An 18,114-nucleotide genomic window follows, 5' to 3' on the forward strand; every position below is an offset into this window, starting at 1 on the left:
ATGGAAGTGAGAGGATAACTTGTATATCATATGGTGTATGAGGTATTTACAGCAGTGTTGTATGTGCAGAAGAACGCTCGTGGGAATGAAATATTGTTTGTACAGCAGTCAGACGTCATCTTCTTAAAACACAAAAGTATCAGTACGTGTGTCATGAACCGTTCTGATGTGTTAAATAAGAAAATGTTAAATACTATAATGTTTAAGAGCAAGGATCACACAGCTAGGAATACAAGACATATAAAAGGGAACAGTGCATAATATTAATATCTTATTAAGACTTATAACTATATGAACTCGGTGGAAATTAGTTCAAACTGCATGTAAAATTAGAATTAGCCAAAAAAAATGCTAAAAGCAACACGACAAGAAATCCAACATGAGGGAGAATGACTAGTGTTGTGTGTGTGTTCACCTCTGTCCGAGTGGCGTCCTGGGCTTTTCGTATTCCCCTGGGTAGTACGAGCCGGTGTATCCATTGGCTGGTGCGTGCTGGTAGTAGCGATTATGGCCTCCATTGGGCAGGCTGGACATGTTAGCATTGTTCAGATTGATGTTGGTGGACTTGGGTGACTTGCTGTAAGAATTGTGGTGATTGTGATGATGATGATGATGGTGGTGATGATGGTTATGTTGGGCCATGGCATTGGCGCGGTCCAGCCGGCCCACAGGCTGTTCCATGTCAGCGTAGTGCGGGGGAGGATGAACCTGCAGGGGGCGCTGCGTGGCGTTGGTCTGATGCCCGGAACCTCGGTGAGGGTCGCCGTTGATGTGGTTAATGTGATTGCCGAAAAGGCCACCGTTTCGCTGTTAATAAACACCCGCGAGTGTGAGATGATAAAGCCATTACATCTCATTAAAACTGTGGACTATTTATGTCAGCTGATGTCTTTAAAAAAACACAGCGAACAGAAAAGAAGCTGGTTAAATGGTTCATGGTATGAGTGACTCTGATGAACTAATATATCTACTAGATCTTTATCTTTTTAAGCTACTGTATGTTGCAAATAAATACAAATTCAAATGTACTTTTTTTAACATCTAGTTGGATTGGATTTCGTCTCATCTGTGAATCGTTTCGTATCAATTTCTTTTACTATTGAAGTAAATTCATTTTAATGGAGTGAAAATGTAAATATTTCTATTTAAAGGTCAATTCATTAGTCAAACACCAACAGTGCACATTCCTCTGTAACCCTGCTAATGTAACCTGCTTAGCCTCCTTTCTTCCAAGAAGGTTGTCAATATGTTTTGTCTTGATCCTGAAAGATTTATTGACCATCATATTTTACCACAAAGATCTTGCTGTCAATCTGGAGGAAAAAAAACACCCCAAAGCTGCTCTCCTGTAATGAATACTACAAAAGTGGCAAATTGAGACATTGATCAGTTGTGCAGAAGGAGCTTGTAAAAGTGTGAAGTCCTTTACCCTATAAATCTCCTCGTCCTCCTCAGGTATAAAGTCTACTAGCTCCTCATCCTGGAGATCACATGATATGGCACGGCGGATTTCGGGCCCAATATCATGCAGCGTGCGGAGACCAGCCTGGAACCACGACAACACAGCAGAGCTAAGTACCTGGGCAGCTTCGCGAAGTTCTCACGATTCACACGGACGGGATACACACACAGAAAAGCTCTCACACACCAGTGTCAACATGTAACAGGTAAGGGACATGGCCGCTCTCAGTAACAGGACGGTGTCAGACAGGACAGTGTGTTAGAGATGAGAATGTTTCACAGGAGACGGGACAAGGACAAATCCCCTCAGACGTACCAGCAGAGAGTACAAACCCCACACGCCTTCTACGTGCACCGTCCGCTAACTACGCGTGGCTAACTTTTACAGCAAATGCTATCTGCTAAAACGAAACAAAACAAACAAAAAAAAAAAAAACCCTGGAGATGAACTTTAGAGTGAATTTAAAAAAATGTGTTCCCCAAAAAATGCGGCCTTCTATCAAAAGTATGAATGTGATTACACATGTTGTCATGGTAAAATGGCAATGGAGACAATGAAGATGAGAAGAAACTGTGAAGGGCATCTAATAAAAAATGGATTTAAATAAACATGCACACAGCATTCAAACATACAGATAACACGTACATATACAGTATGTGCATATTGCCAAACACGGTTAAAGTGAAACATTCGTACTAAAGCTACGCAGGTCAGATTAAACAAAGTCAACACAGGACACGTGATCTGGGTGCATCTTGCTTTAGATTTTATTACTCCTTGTCTGGTTAGTAGTTATTACTGCATATTGACCAACCGTGGCGATACCAATGGCGATTTTTATATTATCTTGTGCCACAGAATTACTTTTGAGCCTCGCAGCCTATTTACACACCAATAAACGCTTCTTAATAACCGAGTTAATTCAGTTATTCTTCTTAATAACTTAATAATAATATGCAACAGTCAAAAAAAAACTACGTCTATATCGGATTATAAATATCGCTGTGTTACCTTTGTTTAAAACCTAATTCATTTATATTTCTTTAAGCAGAATAATAGAGAAGTCAAAAGAGTCATCAAATCCACCGAAGGTGTAAGATGCCTCAAAGTCCCACCTCAAAAGATTCTGCTTAGAGAAATATTCCCATTTTAACAATATTAAGCCAAGCATTTTCATTTGACAGCATTTCAGGCTGTCGGGGAAATCCGTGCAGATGCTGAACAGATGCTTCACCTCCTTCTTCACTGGCTATAAAGATTCATGCTCAAATTTCTTACTAGCGTCTAATAATCAGGGCGTCCTTCACATAGGAAGTAAATAAAAACGTGGTCTAGCTGTAATGTATGTGAGCCTAGAGAATGGAAGTCCTTTACTCTTTAACGTACTACAGTACTGCGGTTGCGCGATTCATTGTTTAGCACAAACGTTTACATGCTATAAATTTCAAGCGTAGAATATCGCATAAAGGTTTTAGATTTCATGGCAGCTTTGTGTAGCTGCATTCTTTTTTTTTTTGTACAATCCGAACACATTCAACAGCTTTTAATGAGCAAAACCTGCCTCCAAGCAACACCAACAACATTCCAGTGTGCAAAACAAAGACGTTTAAGCATACACACATGCAAAAGCATTAACAGCATGACGTTTGTTTACGGGAAAAGTGTCATATCCGTAAAGCACAGCAATCTCAATCAGGTGTCACTTTTTCGCATCCCATTCTGCACATCTCACTTCATCCACACACTCTAACTCACCTGCAGCGTGATGGCCGTGCTGTTCTGTGTAGAATGCACTCCTACAAGTCCTTCCTCTTTGCGTTTCTTGAATTTCCTAAAGTAGTCCTGTATCAGAAAGGTGGCATAGAACTTCCCCACGGTTACCTCATCATCTGAATAAATAGAACGCACACACACACTTTCTGTTTTAGCACGCTACCTCACTCCATTTACACACAACTTTATTATGCTAATACACTATCGCTCTTAAGTTCCTAAGTTGTGTCTGACTTAGTTAAGGAGGCGTGGTCTCTGTGTGTTTGTCTGAGTGAGGGAGGCGTGGTCTCTGTGTGTTTGTCTGAGTGAGGGAGGCGTGGTCTCTGTGTGTTTGTCTGAGTGAGGGAGGCGTGGTCTCTGTGTGTTTGTCTGAGTGAGGGAGGCGTGGTCTCTGTGTGTTTGTCTGAGTGAGGGAGGCGTGGTCTGTGTGCGTTTGTCTGAGTGAGGGAGGCGTGGTCTCTGTGTGTTTGTCTGAGTGAGGGAGGCGTGGTCTCTGTGTGTTTGTCTGAGTGAGGGAGGCGTGGTCTGTGTGCGTTTGTCTGAGTGAGGGAGGCATGGTCTCTGTGTGTTTGTCTGAGTGAGGGAGGCGTGGTCTGTGTGTGTTTGTCTGAGTGAGGGAGGCGTGGTCTGTGTTTGTTTGTCTGAGTGAGGGAGGCGTGGTCTGTGTGTGTTTGTCTGCGTGAGGGAGGCGTGGTCTCTGTGTTTGTCTGAGTGAGGGAGGCGTGGTCTGTGTGTGTTTGTCTGAGTGAGGGAGGCGTGGTCTGTGTTTGTTTGTCTGAGTGAGGGAGGCGTGGTCTGTGTGTGTTTGTCTGAGTGAGGGAGGCGTGGTCTGTGTGTGTTTGTCTGAGTGAGGGAGGCGTGGTCTGTGTGTGTTTGTCTGAGTGAGGGAGGCGTGGTCTCTGTGTGTTTGTCTGAGTGAGGGAGGCGTGGTCTCTGTGTATCAGTCTCAGCAAGGGAGGTGTGGCCTCTGTGTAGGGAGGTGTGGTGCCTGTGTGTTTGTCTGAGTGAGGGAGGCGTGGTCTCTGTGTGTTTGTCTGAGTGAGGGAGGCGTGGTCTCTGTGTGTTTGTCTGAGTGAGGGAGGCGTGGTCTCTGTGTGCGTTTGTCTGAGTGAGGGAGGTGTGGTCTCTGTGTGTTTGTCTGAGTGAGGGAGGCGTGGTCTCTGTGTGCGTTTGTCTGAGTGAGGGAGGCGTGGTCTCTGTGTGTTTGTCTGAGTGAGGGAGGCGTGGTCTCTGTGTGTTTGTCTGAGTGAGGGAGGCGTGGTCTGTGTGTGTTTGTCTGAGTGAGGGAGGCGTGGTCTCTGTGCGTTTGTCTGAGTGAGGGAGTTTGTCTGAGTGAGTTTGTCTGAGTGAGGGAGGCGTGGTCTCTGTGCGTTTGTCTGAGTGAGGGAGTTTGTCTGAGTGAGTTTGTCTGAGTGAGGGAGGCGTGGTCTCTGTGTGTTTGTCTGAGTGAGGGAGGCGTGGTCTCTGTGTGTTTGTCTGAGTGAGGGAGGCGTGGTCTCTGTGAGTTTGTCTGAGTGAGGGAGGCGTGGTCTCTGTGTGTTTGTCTGAGTGAGGGAGGCGTGGTCTCTGTGCGTTTGTCTGAGTGAGGGAGGTGTGGTCTCTGTGTGTTTGTCTGAGTGAGGGAGGCGTGGTCTCTGTGTGTTTGTCTGAGTGAGGGAGGCGTGGTCTCTGTGTGTTTGTCTGAGTGAGGGAGACGTGGTCTGTGTGTGTTTGTCTGAGTGAGGGAGACGTGGTCTGTGTGTGTTTGTCTGAGTGAGGGAGACGTGGTCTGTGTGTGTTTGTCTGAGTGAGGGAGACGTGGTCTCTGTGTGTTTGTCTGAGTGAGGGAGGCGTGGTCTGTGTGTGTTTGTCTGAGTGAGGGAGGCATGGCCTCTGTGTATCAGTCTCAGCAAGGGAGGTGTGGCCTCTGTGTAGGGAGGTGTGGTGCCTGTGTGTTTGTCTGAGTGAGGGAGGCGTGGTCTCTGTGCGTTAGTCTCAGTGAAGGAGGCGTGGCCTCTGTGTATCAGTCTCAGCAAGGGAGGTGTGGCCTCTGTGTATCAGTGTCAGCGAGGGAGGTGTGGTGTCTGTGTGTTTGTCTGAGTGAGGGAGGCGTGGCCTCTGTGTATCAGTCTTAGTGAGGGAGGCGTGGTCTCTGTGTATCAGTCTTAGTGAGGGAGGCGTGGCCTCTGTGTATCAGTCTTAGTGAGGGAGGCGTGGTCTCTGTGTATCAGTCTTAGTGAGGGAGGTGTGGCTTCTGTGTATCAGTCTTAGTGAGGGAGGTGTGGCTTCTGTGTATCAGTCTTAGTGAGGGAGGTGTGGCTTCTGTGTATCACATAACATACATGTGACGTGACTTAAAAAGAGATCTTCCTAATATCACCTTTAATATTTTAAATGAAAGTTCCTTATCACTTAAAGTACCATTATTAGTACCTAATTAGTACCTCTTTATACCTTTTGAGCTGGATTCACTAGAAGATAGATATTTATTTCTATAACGTTCCAAGAAAATGTCATTATTTTACACTTCTAAACTGCAAATGCTGTTTTTGAGGAAAGAAAAGAAAAGAAAAAAAATAGCCTGTTTCACTCAGAAACATCACAAAATATTATTACTTTTTTAAGTTTAAAATGCACTAACACATGAGTTGTGTTTGTAATTCTTCCTTTTGTTTAGTTGTTTAGTATCGTTAATCGTTTGTTAGTACTGCATGCTTTAGTTACTAGCAAACCTTATGTTGCGTAAGACTGACAAGCTTCAGACTCACGCATATTAATAAGTACCTTCTAAACAGCACACATAAGTAAACAGGACAAGCGGTGTGTGTGTGTGTGTGTGTGTGTGAGTGTGAGAGAGAGAGAGAGAGAGAGAGAGAGAGAGAGAGAGAGAGAGAGAGAGAGGTGTATGTAAGCTCTAGTGCGTGTACAGGAGAGAGACAGAATGATTCTGAAGCAGGGGTCTGCGTTAATTTTTTTTTAAACAAGCATTTTGGGGACAAAGTTTGAAAAGAAGAGGCAACACTTGTTCCATGCCACCACCCTGAAACAGAATTGCTTCAGAATATTCGGAGGAGCTTTCAGAGAGACACACAGTAAGGGAAGAACAGAAGCTGTTAAAGCAATCAAGCACAAAGTCTGAGAAGGAACGGGGACAGACAGAGCTGGAGAGAGAGAGAAAAGAGAGAGAGAAAGAGGGAGAGAGAGAGAGAGAGAGAAAGAGAGTGAGTGAGAGAGAGAGCTCTGCTTTAGCAGACAAAACGTAGCAGGTCTAAAATGCCATGCAAGCTCAGAAGACACACACACTCCGTTGAAGTTCTAGGTACTAGGTACAGCAGAGCAAGTGAACGTTAGAAACACACACAGACACACACTCACACACACACACACACAAACACACACACACACACACACACCAGGAAAACATAAGCATAGCAAAGCAGGTGGTGACATTAGTGCCATTGTTGACGTCTGTAATTGCATAAGTGTGTGTGTTGGGGGGGGGGGGGGTTGTTTGTAACACTCCAGAATGTTATGTGTTATATTATTGTTAAAGGAAGGAAGTTTCTGAAGTGAGTGTGTATGGGGCAGCAGCATGCACTCTTGTTGACTGACCACCAGCAGGGGGCACCACTTGGTCAAGCAGCTTCATGCTGGTTCTCTTCCATATCTTTTTAATTACGGCTCGCAGCTCCTCATTTGCCTGCTCCAAATTCCCTGCAATCACAAAAACAAAATCACTGCTACTGATGGATGTGTGTGTCCGTGTGTGTGTCTGTGTGTCCGTGTGTGTGTGTGTGTGTAAAACTGCTCACCATCCGTTTTTATCTTTAGTGCAGTCCTGACCAGTGCAAACAGTGTGGCGTTAAACATCACGGTGCCATCACTGTTTAGGGGCATGTTCATGGCAACTAGACGCTACAATCACACAGGTACACAGTAACATTTAGGAAGGGAACATGCTCTGATTGCCTTGCAAGTATGCACGAGTACATGTGTGTGTGTGTGTGTGTGTGTGTGTGTGTGTGTGTGTGTGTGTGTGTGTGTGGATTAACCTTGCATGCTACTCTGTGAGGACACAGCTTTCCAAAGCCAAGTGGAGGCTGAATGCGCCGCAGTAGTGTCACCACATCTAAATGTTTTATTCTGCCCCTGGGAGGGAGGGGGAGAGAGAGAGAGAGAGAGAGAGAGAGAGAGAGAGAGAGAGAGAGAGAGATTTACTTTCAATTTCACCAATATACACAAAAAAACCCCACATGGCTGACGTGATGGACCTAGTGTACAAATCTATTCCTACACACAGACAAAACTCACTTGGCTTCTGGATCATATTCAGACCATATCCTCTTAAACTCATCGAGGTGATGTGGTCCCAGAATTGACCAGTCCCGGGTCAGGTAGTCAAAGTTGTCCATGATGACAGCCACAAACAAGTTAATGATCTAAGAACCAAAGGAAAACTCCAGCATTATTTTGCACCGTATCACACTACTTAAAGAAAAGAAAATACAGTAATAATCATTTAACTGCTTCTTTACACTGGAGGTCTTTAGACTGAGTAGTTTATTACTCACTACTACAATCATTTCTTATTCTAGTCTGCAGTCTTAAATGTATTGCTTTTTTTTTTTAGACCAGAGAGCAGTAGATGTCAGAAGCTCTGTGTGTGTGAGTGTGTGTGAGTGAGTGAGTCAGTGTGAGTGTGAGTCAGTGTGTGAGTGTGTGAGTGAGTGAGTGAGTGAGTGTGTGTGTGTGTGAGTGAGTGTGTGTGTGTGAGTGTGTGTGTGAGTTAGTGAGTGTGAGTCTGTGAGTGAGTCAGTGTGTGAGTGAGTGTGTGAGTGAGTGAATGTGTGTGAGTGAATGTGTGTGTGTGTGAGTGAGTGTGTGAGGGAATGTGAGTGAGTGTGTGTGAGCGAGTGTGTGAGCGAGTGTGTGAGCGAGTGTGTGAGCGAGTGTGTGAGCGAGTGTGTGAGCGAGTGTGTGAGCGAGTGTGTGAGCGTGTGTGTGTGAGCGTGTGTGTGTGAGCGTGTGTGTGTGTGTGAGCGAGTGTGTGAATGTGTGTGTGAGCGAGTGTGTGAATGTGTGTGTGAGCGTGTGTGTGTGAGCGTGTGTGTGTGTGTGAGCGAGTGTGTGAATGTGTGTGTGAGCGAGTGTGTGAATGTGTGTGTGAGCGAGTGTGTGAATGTGTGTGTGTGAATGTGTGCGTGAGTGTGCGTGAGTGTGCGTGAGTGTGTGTGAGTGTGTGTGTGAGTGTGTGTGTGTGTGTGTGTGAGTGTGTGTGAGTGTGTGTGTGTGAGTGTGTGTGAGTGTGTGTGAGTGTGTGTGTGAGTGTGTGTGAATGTGTGTGTGAGTGTGTGTGAGTGTGTGTGAGTGTGTGTGAGTGTGTGTGTGAGTGAGTGTTCGTGTGAGTGTGTGTGAGAGCATACCACAAATGCACAAAGCATGTAGAATGTGATGAAGTAGATAATTGCGAAGCTGCTGCCGCATGTCATTTCCTCTCCTGGATTATAGTCCGACTCTGGGTCACAGAGTTTCCCGGGCATACAAGCCAGCATGATATCCTGCCATGCCTCACCTGTGGCACATCTGAGAAAGCACACACACACACACACTCACGTGTAAACCAGCCTCACATTTTAATTCTACACGTTCAGCCTGCAGTGAAGCACTGACCTAAACAGCAAAAGCACGGCTTGTGGAAAAGTTTGGAAGTTGTTGTTCCGGTTGATTTGTGTGCCATCCACCATCGCTACCTTCCCAAATATCTGTAACACACAACAACAGAACAGCTCAAACACTCAAATCTGAAAACCACGCAAGGTCTGACTATAACAAAAAAAAAAATCACTATACAAACCTATTACACACATACAGTGCATACAGACTTGGGGAAGAAGCTCACCTGCATGCCGATGACGGCGTAGATGAAGAACAGCATGGCAATCAGCAGAGCCACGTACGGCAAAGCCTGTGTGCAACAAAAATTACAGTCCAGTTAGAAACCCAGCCGTCTCTTACTATTGTGATTACAAAGATATTTTAGGGGACTCATTCGAACCTGGAAGGACTTGATGAAGGTCCACAGGAGTGTACGAATTCCCTCCCCCCTGTTGAGCAGCTTCACTAGTCGCATCACTCTGAACAGTCGAAAGAAGGTAATGGAGATGCGGGAGCTTTCTTCTACGTTCTGTCGGGGGGGGAGTCAAGAGTTAATACATCAATCAGAACAGAGAGAAAGAGAAATCACAATGCACCTGGCTGTGCTTTAGGCACCTGGCCAGAAGGGGGCACTAATCACTAATGCTGCAGTACATTCTTTATCTAGTCTTTATTGTGACAGGAAATGATGTTTACAGCAGAACTCTAAAGCTAAAGCTTCCTGTTCGTCAGTATTACATGCTTCTTTTATTTTTACACAATATCTGATCTGTAATGCATCTAATGCTGGCCAGACCTGCAGCATTGCCAGGTACCTGCAGTATGAGATAGTCCTAAAACAGGAAGGGAAGAGGGGCATGCTGGTTTCAAAATAACCTGGCCATACTTAACTGCACTGGCACAAGCATGGCCCTCTATACCACGTGTCACTGCATGCCAACCTCCTGGACCCAAACCCCATGGGCCAAAGGATAACCTGAGGTCACATCCTTACCTGACTTGACCCCATGGGGGGGGTCAACATCATGCAGCAGTGTCAGCACTGCAAACGTGTTGTATGACCCCACACACTCACACACACACTCGCTAACACGTTTGCCTGACAGTTTTTCTCATTAATCAAATAAATAAATAAGTAAATAAGGAATCAAACCTAAAGACAGAGGAAAGGAAAAGTTTCCTAGTAAACTTAAAAACTTAAAAAAAGTAAACTTAACCAACAGCAAACCAAACGTAAGATGATAAAATGAGGTGGAAAAGGGCAGAGTTGAGAGAGTTTTTTATTAAAGTTCATAAAATAAATAAAGAAAGAAAGAAATGAAGTCAGAACACAATCTGAACGGAAACCTAATAAAAGAAATTATGATACTTAAAGGTGAGGCCCAGTAGGGGGCGGAGTATCTTACCCCCGACTCATCCACCTGTGGAGCCTCTGTGGGCTTTAAAATTAAAAAGCTGCATTAATCACTTACACACACTTAACACAACTCTTAAACCACTAAACACACACACACACACACACTCATTATGCATTCTGCTAAATCAGGTGACGCAGAACTACACGATATACAGAGACTCGACACAAATCCACCTCACGTCAAAAACACCTGAGTTATCTGAAACTGTCAGCTCTACGAAACAACCGGTTTACGTTCACTAAGGGAACGACTCGAAGGACAAAACACGTACAAAACCTTCCCTTTATCACATGTTTGCTTTTTTTTTTTATCTCGCACTTTCCTGACAAGACCGATTTAAACCAACAAGTAAAGGAAGCTTAGTGCTACAAGTTCAGCGTTCATTCTGACCCCAAAGTCAAAGCATTTACATCCCAGTGTCAACAATTACATCATGATAAAGCGAATAAAATGGAGATAAACATAGAAAAGCTAGTCATATGATGAGAAATAAAAAAAATAAACAACAGAATCTCAGAATGTTAAAATAATAATAATAATAATAATAAAACATAAGGAAGACAAAAATGAACCCAACATTTACAGATTTACTCAATTTGTCTTTAACGATGTATAAATTATGTCTCACTGTATATACGATGTACGAATATAAAACAAAGTCAGTCGGAACAGATAAAAGTATAACTGCGACATTTGTAAAAAGGCAGGAAGATATATTAGAAAAGGGCCATATGTACTAATGATGTCTTATCTCACTAGACGCTCGTTATAAGGAGATATTTTGTGATCATTAGGACAGATACAGATACATCACATGGAGCAGATGAAATTAACAAGCTTTTCGGTCCCTGCTGAATGAGCGAGACGTCGTGTATTATGTCTCCATGTTGTCTTTACTCTAACCAACATCTCTATCAGTGTATGGTCTTCTCTGCTGATGGCATTTCAGTCATCTGTATGTAGTTCTTAGGTCTTCTGTGCGATCACCACAATGTGCTTTCTTTGTGTGACACGCACTTTTTTTTAAGTTCTCCACGTTAAACTTTCACACTGTTCCGATGCAGAAACCTTCACTCCACTGTGTTTTGTGTAAACATACAGTACACAGAACCAGATTATTTATACACTGTATGATGCATCTGTATATGTTTGCATGTGTAGAATTATTAGGAGACCGGTCCTAGCTAGAGATTTTTGGTTATTCAGATCGAATAATGTTATGAGGTAATTCTGGTAAATTAAGACAGGATGAGTGAGACGTGAGTGAGATCACACTTTTCATGTGTGTACTACACACACCTCGTTTAAATACATACTGTCCTTTATTATTATAAGCACATGTGTTGGCATATGTGTCGGTTTTGGTCTTGATCGCTATCAGGTCACATGACCATAACATGTTTGTAGGAGCTCAAATTTCTCTGACACGTTCTATAAAATTCTATCTGTACTTTACTGGTCTGTTTTTAAACTCGGTCTCGGTTTGCATTTTAGTTGCGATTCAGACACAACCGAAATTCCAGACATTCTCCAGTAATAATTATATCACTCCTCCTCCTTGTGTCCATACACCACTGTAGTAAATATTTACTCCATGTAGTAAATATGGCCCGTTGTAGGAACACAATGTTAACAGAAACTTAACAGAGTTTTTAAGTATACTGGAGGCCCAGTAGGGAATAAAGTATCTTACCGGCATCTCTTCCCCCTCTGCGGGCTTTAAAATCAAAGAGCTGAATTAAACACTCGTTAATCATAAAGCTTGAACACACACACAGCTAAAAACATTTCAACACCCGGATTTTAGACAACTTGCATACGGTACGCTCCCTTAACCTACACGTTAACGGCCAGAATGTAACACTGTGATGCCGAGCACCGTCTGGATATTAGTCCATGCCCTTAACACACACAGAAGACTCTCTTTGTTGATTGATGTCCATGTTGGAGCTGCTGAGATGCTCTGAGTATGAATCAGACCCTGCTGAACCCAAGCATGAACCAAATAACCTTGATTATATACCACCTATAACCACCTGTACCTTAGAGTCATGTGTCCCTCTGCCACTGCAGTGCAGTCAAACACACACATCAAACACACTCTCACACACACTCACCTTTACATACAGACAAATAAAGGACAGTGTATTAAGAATACAAAGTAAAAGCTGCCCTGTAAAACCATCCTCTGTACATTTTAAGCATTGAGAAGTGTAGTGTAGTGAGTTTACTACCAAGATTAGTTTTTAATTAGTTCAACAAAAGCACCTTGTTTAATATTGTTTACTAAATGTGACCTCGCTGTTTTGTCAAGTTACCTGGACAGATTATTGCAAAGAAACAATGAACACAGAGGCGTCCGTGTTCTCTCTCGACGTACCTCTGACACGCAGAGATACGAGAAATGAATTCTGAAACTTCCAACTTCCGACTTTTGAGTTGAACACGGCATAAATCACTCCGCGTGTGACGACGGTACACATTTTATAGTGTATTATGTATTAAATACCCTCCTGTGTATATAAGTGACAGAGTGTGGATGAAAATATAAAGTTTTACATGTTCTACACAACAGCGCTAATGTGAAGTAAATGAGTCTGTGAGCAGAACTCTGCTGGAGTGTCTTGTCTGGGAAATATAATCTAATAACACTTTAAGTGCTGAAGTTCTTAAGTTCTTGGTAGTGGACACTTAGGTGTGTTATGGAGATGAGGTGGAAAATGTGCAAAAATTACTGATAAGCATTCTAGCATGTCTTAGATGTAGCATCCAGTGGCGCATGCACAGAGCATTCATACAAAAGACTAGCCTTTGGGATTCTCCTCTAACACACACACACACACACACACACACACACACACACTCGCATCGCCGCAGATGGTCAGCCTCATTCACGCAGTAGAAAAGGAAAATGTTGAGATAAGAGTCTGGTGCTGTAGCATCCTCATGCATGTTGTAGAGTGCTGCATCAGAGTCACCTCCAGGGGGCACTCTCGTCGCTCTCACTGAACGAGTGAGCAGAGGTTAGGAACGGATTGAGAAACTTGAGGATATACGACGAAAGGTACAGAACGGGTGCAAGAACGGTGTCGTCATGCAGCCTAGCTGGAGTCTACACACCTGCTCTACACATGATCTCTTTCTCTCCCTTTCATCTGAGCTCTAACAGCTCACTGGAAGGAGGAAGAACAGAGATACACAATCACACGCCATACACACAACAAACAGGAAGTTTGACCAATAAGTGTTTGAAGCTGAGGAGAATCGTGATAGGTTTTCAATGTACTGTTTTTGTGGACACAAAGTCAAAACGTGGTGTAAACCACACCGGCACAGCCGAGGAACCGGACATTGTTAGATTTAAAGAATATCCAGATCACCGTCTTTGTCTTTCACGTGTTTTAGTTTGCTTTGCTATGTACCTTATATTGGTTTCAGTCCTGTCTCATGTCCCGTGTGCACCTATCTCTGTTTAGCCCCTACACTTTTTGTGTGTTTATAACCTGATGATTCTGTGTCTCATTGCAGTTTCACCCTGTGTTTTTTATATCATTAAAAAGCCGGTTGTCGTTGTTTTAGTGTATAGAGTAACCCACGTGTACTATTGTGTACTATTGACTCCTTTAGATTTATTTTGATTTGATCCAAATATAAGCCTCTACTTATGGTTAGACACTAGGTTTCTGTCTTTATTGTAACTAGCTTTCTAGTCACTATCAGGATCAGCTCTGAGCTCTACAGCCACTCTGTCTGGAGATGAATGGACTAATAGAAAGAGAGGAGTGATAAACTTTATAATGACTAACCGTAGAGCGAAGGAATTGCCCAATCGTCATCTGCAGAATGTGAACTAATGTTAGCATATGGCGTGGCAAACTATATTTCCCAGCATGCAAATGGGCAAACATCACACATGCACATATATATATATATACATTATATTACTGGATCTGTTAATGTTAATATTAAAGTCTGAACCAATTATCATATTTAATGCATCGTAAGTAACAGATCTAGTAATATATATATGTATATATGGCTACATCATACATTATAACAGAAAGCCAAACATGACTATGAGTAAAAGATAAAATGGATCTTCACAAGGCCTTTTTAATAAACCCTTTAATAAGCTGATTAATACAAATACGGTATTTTTCAGACTACAAGACACATCGATCTTAATTACGTCTGCTTATAGAAAATACTGAACAAATGCTAAAAATGTGATATGCGTAACTTTACTGGACAAGCATGAAAAAGGAGAAAAATACGTTTTATAGTCTGTAAAATAAAGTATTCTTTTATTATTTACTGTATTACAGTCCGTTAAAAAGCCCTTGTGAAATGAAATTTGCTAGATCAGCAGTGTTAAACGTATCCGCACAGAGCCGATGTCGCCGCAGGGTGTCGCTTCAACCAATCAGGAGTTTAATCATTTGGTGTCATATCACAGCAGCATGAACTGAAAACCTGCCGGGACACTGACCCTGTGTGGATCAGACCGAACACCTTGCCATCTACATACACATACAGAGGAGAAACATATACTGACGAAGACTCACTAACACGTACACGAGGACACATACAAACACTCATACACATCTATATGGGGACACAGACTGCACAACTACATATATAAATACAAACACCGAAAGCAACATCACATGGGGACACTGACAAATGGGAACTCCAGATAGACGGCACTGCAGCTCAGACACACTAGTGTGATGCTCTTTAGACAGATGAGCTGTAAGGAAAACCCTCAGGAGGAAACCATCCATGGGTGGAATACTCCACCTCTACACCACCCCGTAGCCACCGGCCAGCTTTAGTGTATCGGTCAGCAATAGTCACATAAACAACATTTAGAACAGCTTCAGTTTGTATTCACGAGATAATATTAGGAAAAGGTAGAGCACACAAATCTCCTAACATCTCTTAAAGTAACCGTTTATAAAGTGTACGGTGATTGTGTGTGAAAGAGACGCGAGTCTTTATCAGCACTAGGGTTTCATGATTAGTCACAGTACACGATCAGATGTTTACCTCACTCACTGCTCTCTATTACCATCCTATTTAAACCTGACCATATTCCTTACTGCAGTTATTCTCATCTCTTTTATCTTTATCCCAAACAAGGATTGTTGAGTATGGAGCGTCCGGAATTAAACCAAACAACTTCGTCCTAATTAGATCATTTATTGACTTATTTTTGGTTCGGAACGATGCTTTTCCTTACAGCTGATCTCCTTCCTTTCAGCTTATGATGACGACGCTATAAATAAAACCTTTTTTTGTTTCTTTTTTGTTTTTGTTACTAGGGTTGCAAAATTCTGGGAATTTTCAAGGCTGGAAACTTTCCATGGGAATTAACGGGAATATATGGGAGTTAACGGGAATATATGGAAATAAACTGGGAATTTTAAAAAAATGCAGAGTTGCCAATAACAAGGAACTTAAATGTAGATAAAAAAATCTTGCAGCATAATTTTGTTTAAAACGACAAGATTTAATGCAATTTAAGTTGAATTTGTACCCTGCGTTCCTCGGTCACTCGCACACAGCACACTGCTTACTGGAGGGCCATTGAGGCCAAACCCCCTGCATGTACTTACATTATTCCATAACATGCACAGTAACACTTTATTTTAGGGTCATTTAACTAGTTGCTTATTAGCATGAATATTAATAGAATATTGGCTATTTATTAGTGCTTATTAAGCTCATATTAATGCCTTATTCTACATTCTTAATTGTACCCAATACCTAAACTTAATAACTACCTTACTAACTCTTAATAAGCAGTAAATTAGGAGCGTTATGACTAAACAAAAGTTTATTTGTTTGTATATGATAGAGTTTATATAAATTTCCCTATATTCCCAAATAATTCCCATCAATTCCTGTAAATTCCCATAAATTCCCGTAACGTTTCCAATTTACAAAATTCCCCAGATTAAGTTCCCGTGGAAAGTTTCTGGAAATTTACCAGAAACCCTATTTGTTAGAGAATCTCGCAAAACAATACGTTTTCTACATATTTAGATACGCAGAATTAGAGGCTGTTATTAGTTGTTACTGTTTTTAAGCACAGAAAATAAACTCTGAGATCACATTTGTTGACCGTACACTAATCCTGGACTTGTGGTTGTGGTGTTGGAGAGCGGTGGAGTATTCCATGAAATCAATCAACACTGATTGAGCATGTGGGCAGGAGAGCTAAGCTAACTCCACTGCCATCACACAGCATCAGCACGTGTCCTTTTGTCTCTGTAAAGAACATCCACACCTGGACTTAACAAACCCAGACTGGACAGGTCGAGATTTGTTAAGCCCAGCTGCTGAAGTGTTGATATAGACCCAGCTGGCTGCATCATCAGCTTAACAGCCAGACCCAAGTTCACACAGATCGTCTCGCCTCTGACCGCCTCGAATCCTGCATTTGCTCTTTTTTTAGCGCAGACACATAGCACGCTTATTTATTCTGTATAACGCGAGTCTTAGAAAAGTACATCTACACAAACGTTACCTCCCTCACAGAGACTTTTTTTTTTTGATTAGATATTCAAACTTCACAAAAATGATTCGCAGTGTTTTAGAGAATCAACAACAAAAATAATGCACAACTCGTTACTTGCCATAAACAGTTTCTATGGAAACAGAATAAATAACAAAACAGTTATTCACAGCTGTTCTACAGATATGTCACATGATCACACACGCATTCTTCTCTCTCTCTCTCTCTCACACACACACACACACACACACACACAACAAATTGCACAGGTTAATGTACAGAATATATTGATCAGCATTTATAAAGCAGAACAGTACAACACAGACAGCACTGGTACTGAAACCTCACAAAAAATCAGTGGGGAACAGGGACACCATACGCCTGTTTTCTTTAAGGGGGCACAATGTGAACAATACAAACGTGACGTCAAGAGACAAATGGATTTTGAACCATCATCTTTGTACACCACAAGGTGTAAATAGTGCATTACTTCTGGGTTGCACGTTTTGTGATGTTTTTGGGGTTTTCACTGACAGTGATGCTGATTAATGTACATTACGTAATCAGAAAGCGATGCTGTGTGTGCAGTAAAGTGGCACCTGTCACCGACTGAAGTGTGTTAGACTTATGCGTTATCACAGCAGCAAAAACTGAACATAAATCTGATCATATCTCTAATATTAAATTGACTTTGGCTCAGTTAACTGTCTGAATAGGCATGACGCCTCTAGTGGGGAAAGAGGGGTGATATTACAAAATACTATAACAGAAGCTTGAAACTCGAACAACTCTAAACTCTAACTATTGTGTCGACTCGGTTCAGATGTGGCCATGACCTTCAAAAGAACAGAAAACTGTTCAGCTGCTGCACATCACCGGTCCGTATTAATACATGCCCTCGTTCTAATATGTTAGCGTTTCTATAGCAACAGCTCATTGACGTACTGTAATAAACGGACTGATGTACGTATGTAAAATGTATGTAATCATCGATAGCACGAAGGAGGTGTTTCCGTAACGTGTGTCGAAGGCGTCTCCAGTGTCAGTGCTCTGGAACAGAAGTTTTACATGAAACACAAAGTTGTCCCCACAGTTTTTTTGCAAGTTTTCTAATCTAAGAGATGCAAAGTCGATAATACTTACGTTGGCTTCCGTGATAGCAATATCTACGACGCTACCAACTACAATTAAGGCATCAAACGTGTTCCAAGCATCAGGGAAATAATGCTGTTAATGCAAACACACACAAAAAACACAAAAAACACACACCACAGGGGATGGGGGATGGGGGGGGGGGGGGTTGTGGG

At 42.4% G+C, this 18,114-nt stretch overlaps 1 protein-coding gene across 1 annotated transcript in view; it reads right to left on the bottom strand.

Annotated features, from left to right (window-relative positions):
- cacna1da (calcium channel, voltage-dependent, L type, alpha 1D subunit, a) overlaps nucleotides 1–18,114 on the bottom strand; it is a 79,926-nt gene that overhangs the window by 7,244 nt on the left and 54,568 nt on the right. Inside the window, exons 29-41 of the mRNA XM_060857807.1 lie at nucleotides 17,951–18,034; nucleotides 11,981–12,004; nucleotides 9,270–9,398; nucleotides 9,114–9,179; nucleotides 8,885–8,976; nucleotides 8,638–8,797; nucleotides 7,526–7,653; nucleotides 7,267–7,363; nucleotides 7,027–7,129; nucleotides 6,827–6,928; nucleotides 3,218–3,351; nucleotides 1,430–1,546; nucleotides 416–807 (exon numbers count right to left, since the gene is read on the bottom strand). Coding sequence (XP_060713790.1) covers nucleotides 416–807; nucleotides 1,430–1,546; nucleotides 3,218–3,351; nucleotides 6,827–6,928; nucleotides 7,027–7,129; nucleotides 7,267–7,363; nucleotides 7,526–7,653; nucleotides 8,638–8,797; nucleotides 8,885–8,976; nucleotides 9,114–9,179; nucleotides 9,270–9,398; nucleotides 11,981–12,004; nucleotides 17,951–18,034 — 1,628 coding nt within the window. The remainder of the gene's footprint in view (nucleotides 1–415; nucleotides 808–1,429; nucleotides 1,547–3,217; nucleotides 3,352–6,826; nucleotides 6,929–7,026; nucleotides 7,130–7,266; nucleotides 7,364–7,525; nucleotides 7,654–8,637; nucleotides 8,798–8,884; nucleotides 8,977–9,113; nucleotides 9,180–9,269; nucleotides 9,399–11,980; nucleotides 12,005–17,950; nucleotides 18,035–18,114) is intronic.

This window comes from Tachysurus vachellii, chromosome 22 (assembly GCF_030014155.1).
Source record: "Tachysurus vachellii isolate PV-2020 chromosome 22, HZAU_Pvac_v1, whole genome shotgun sequence".
NCBI lineage: Eukaryota > Metazoa > Chordata > Actinopteri > Siluriformes > Bagridae > Tachysurus > Tachysurus vachellii.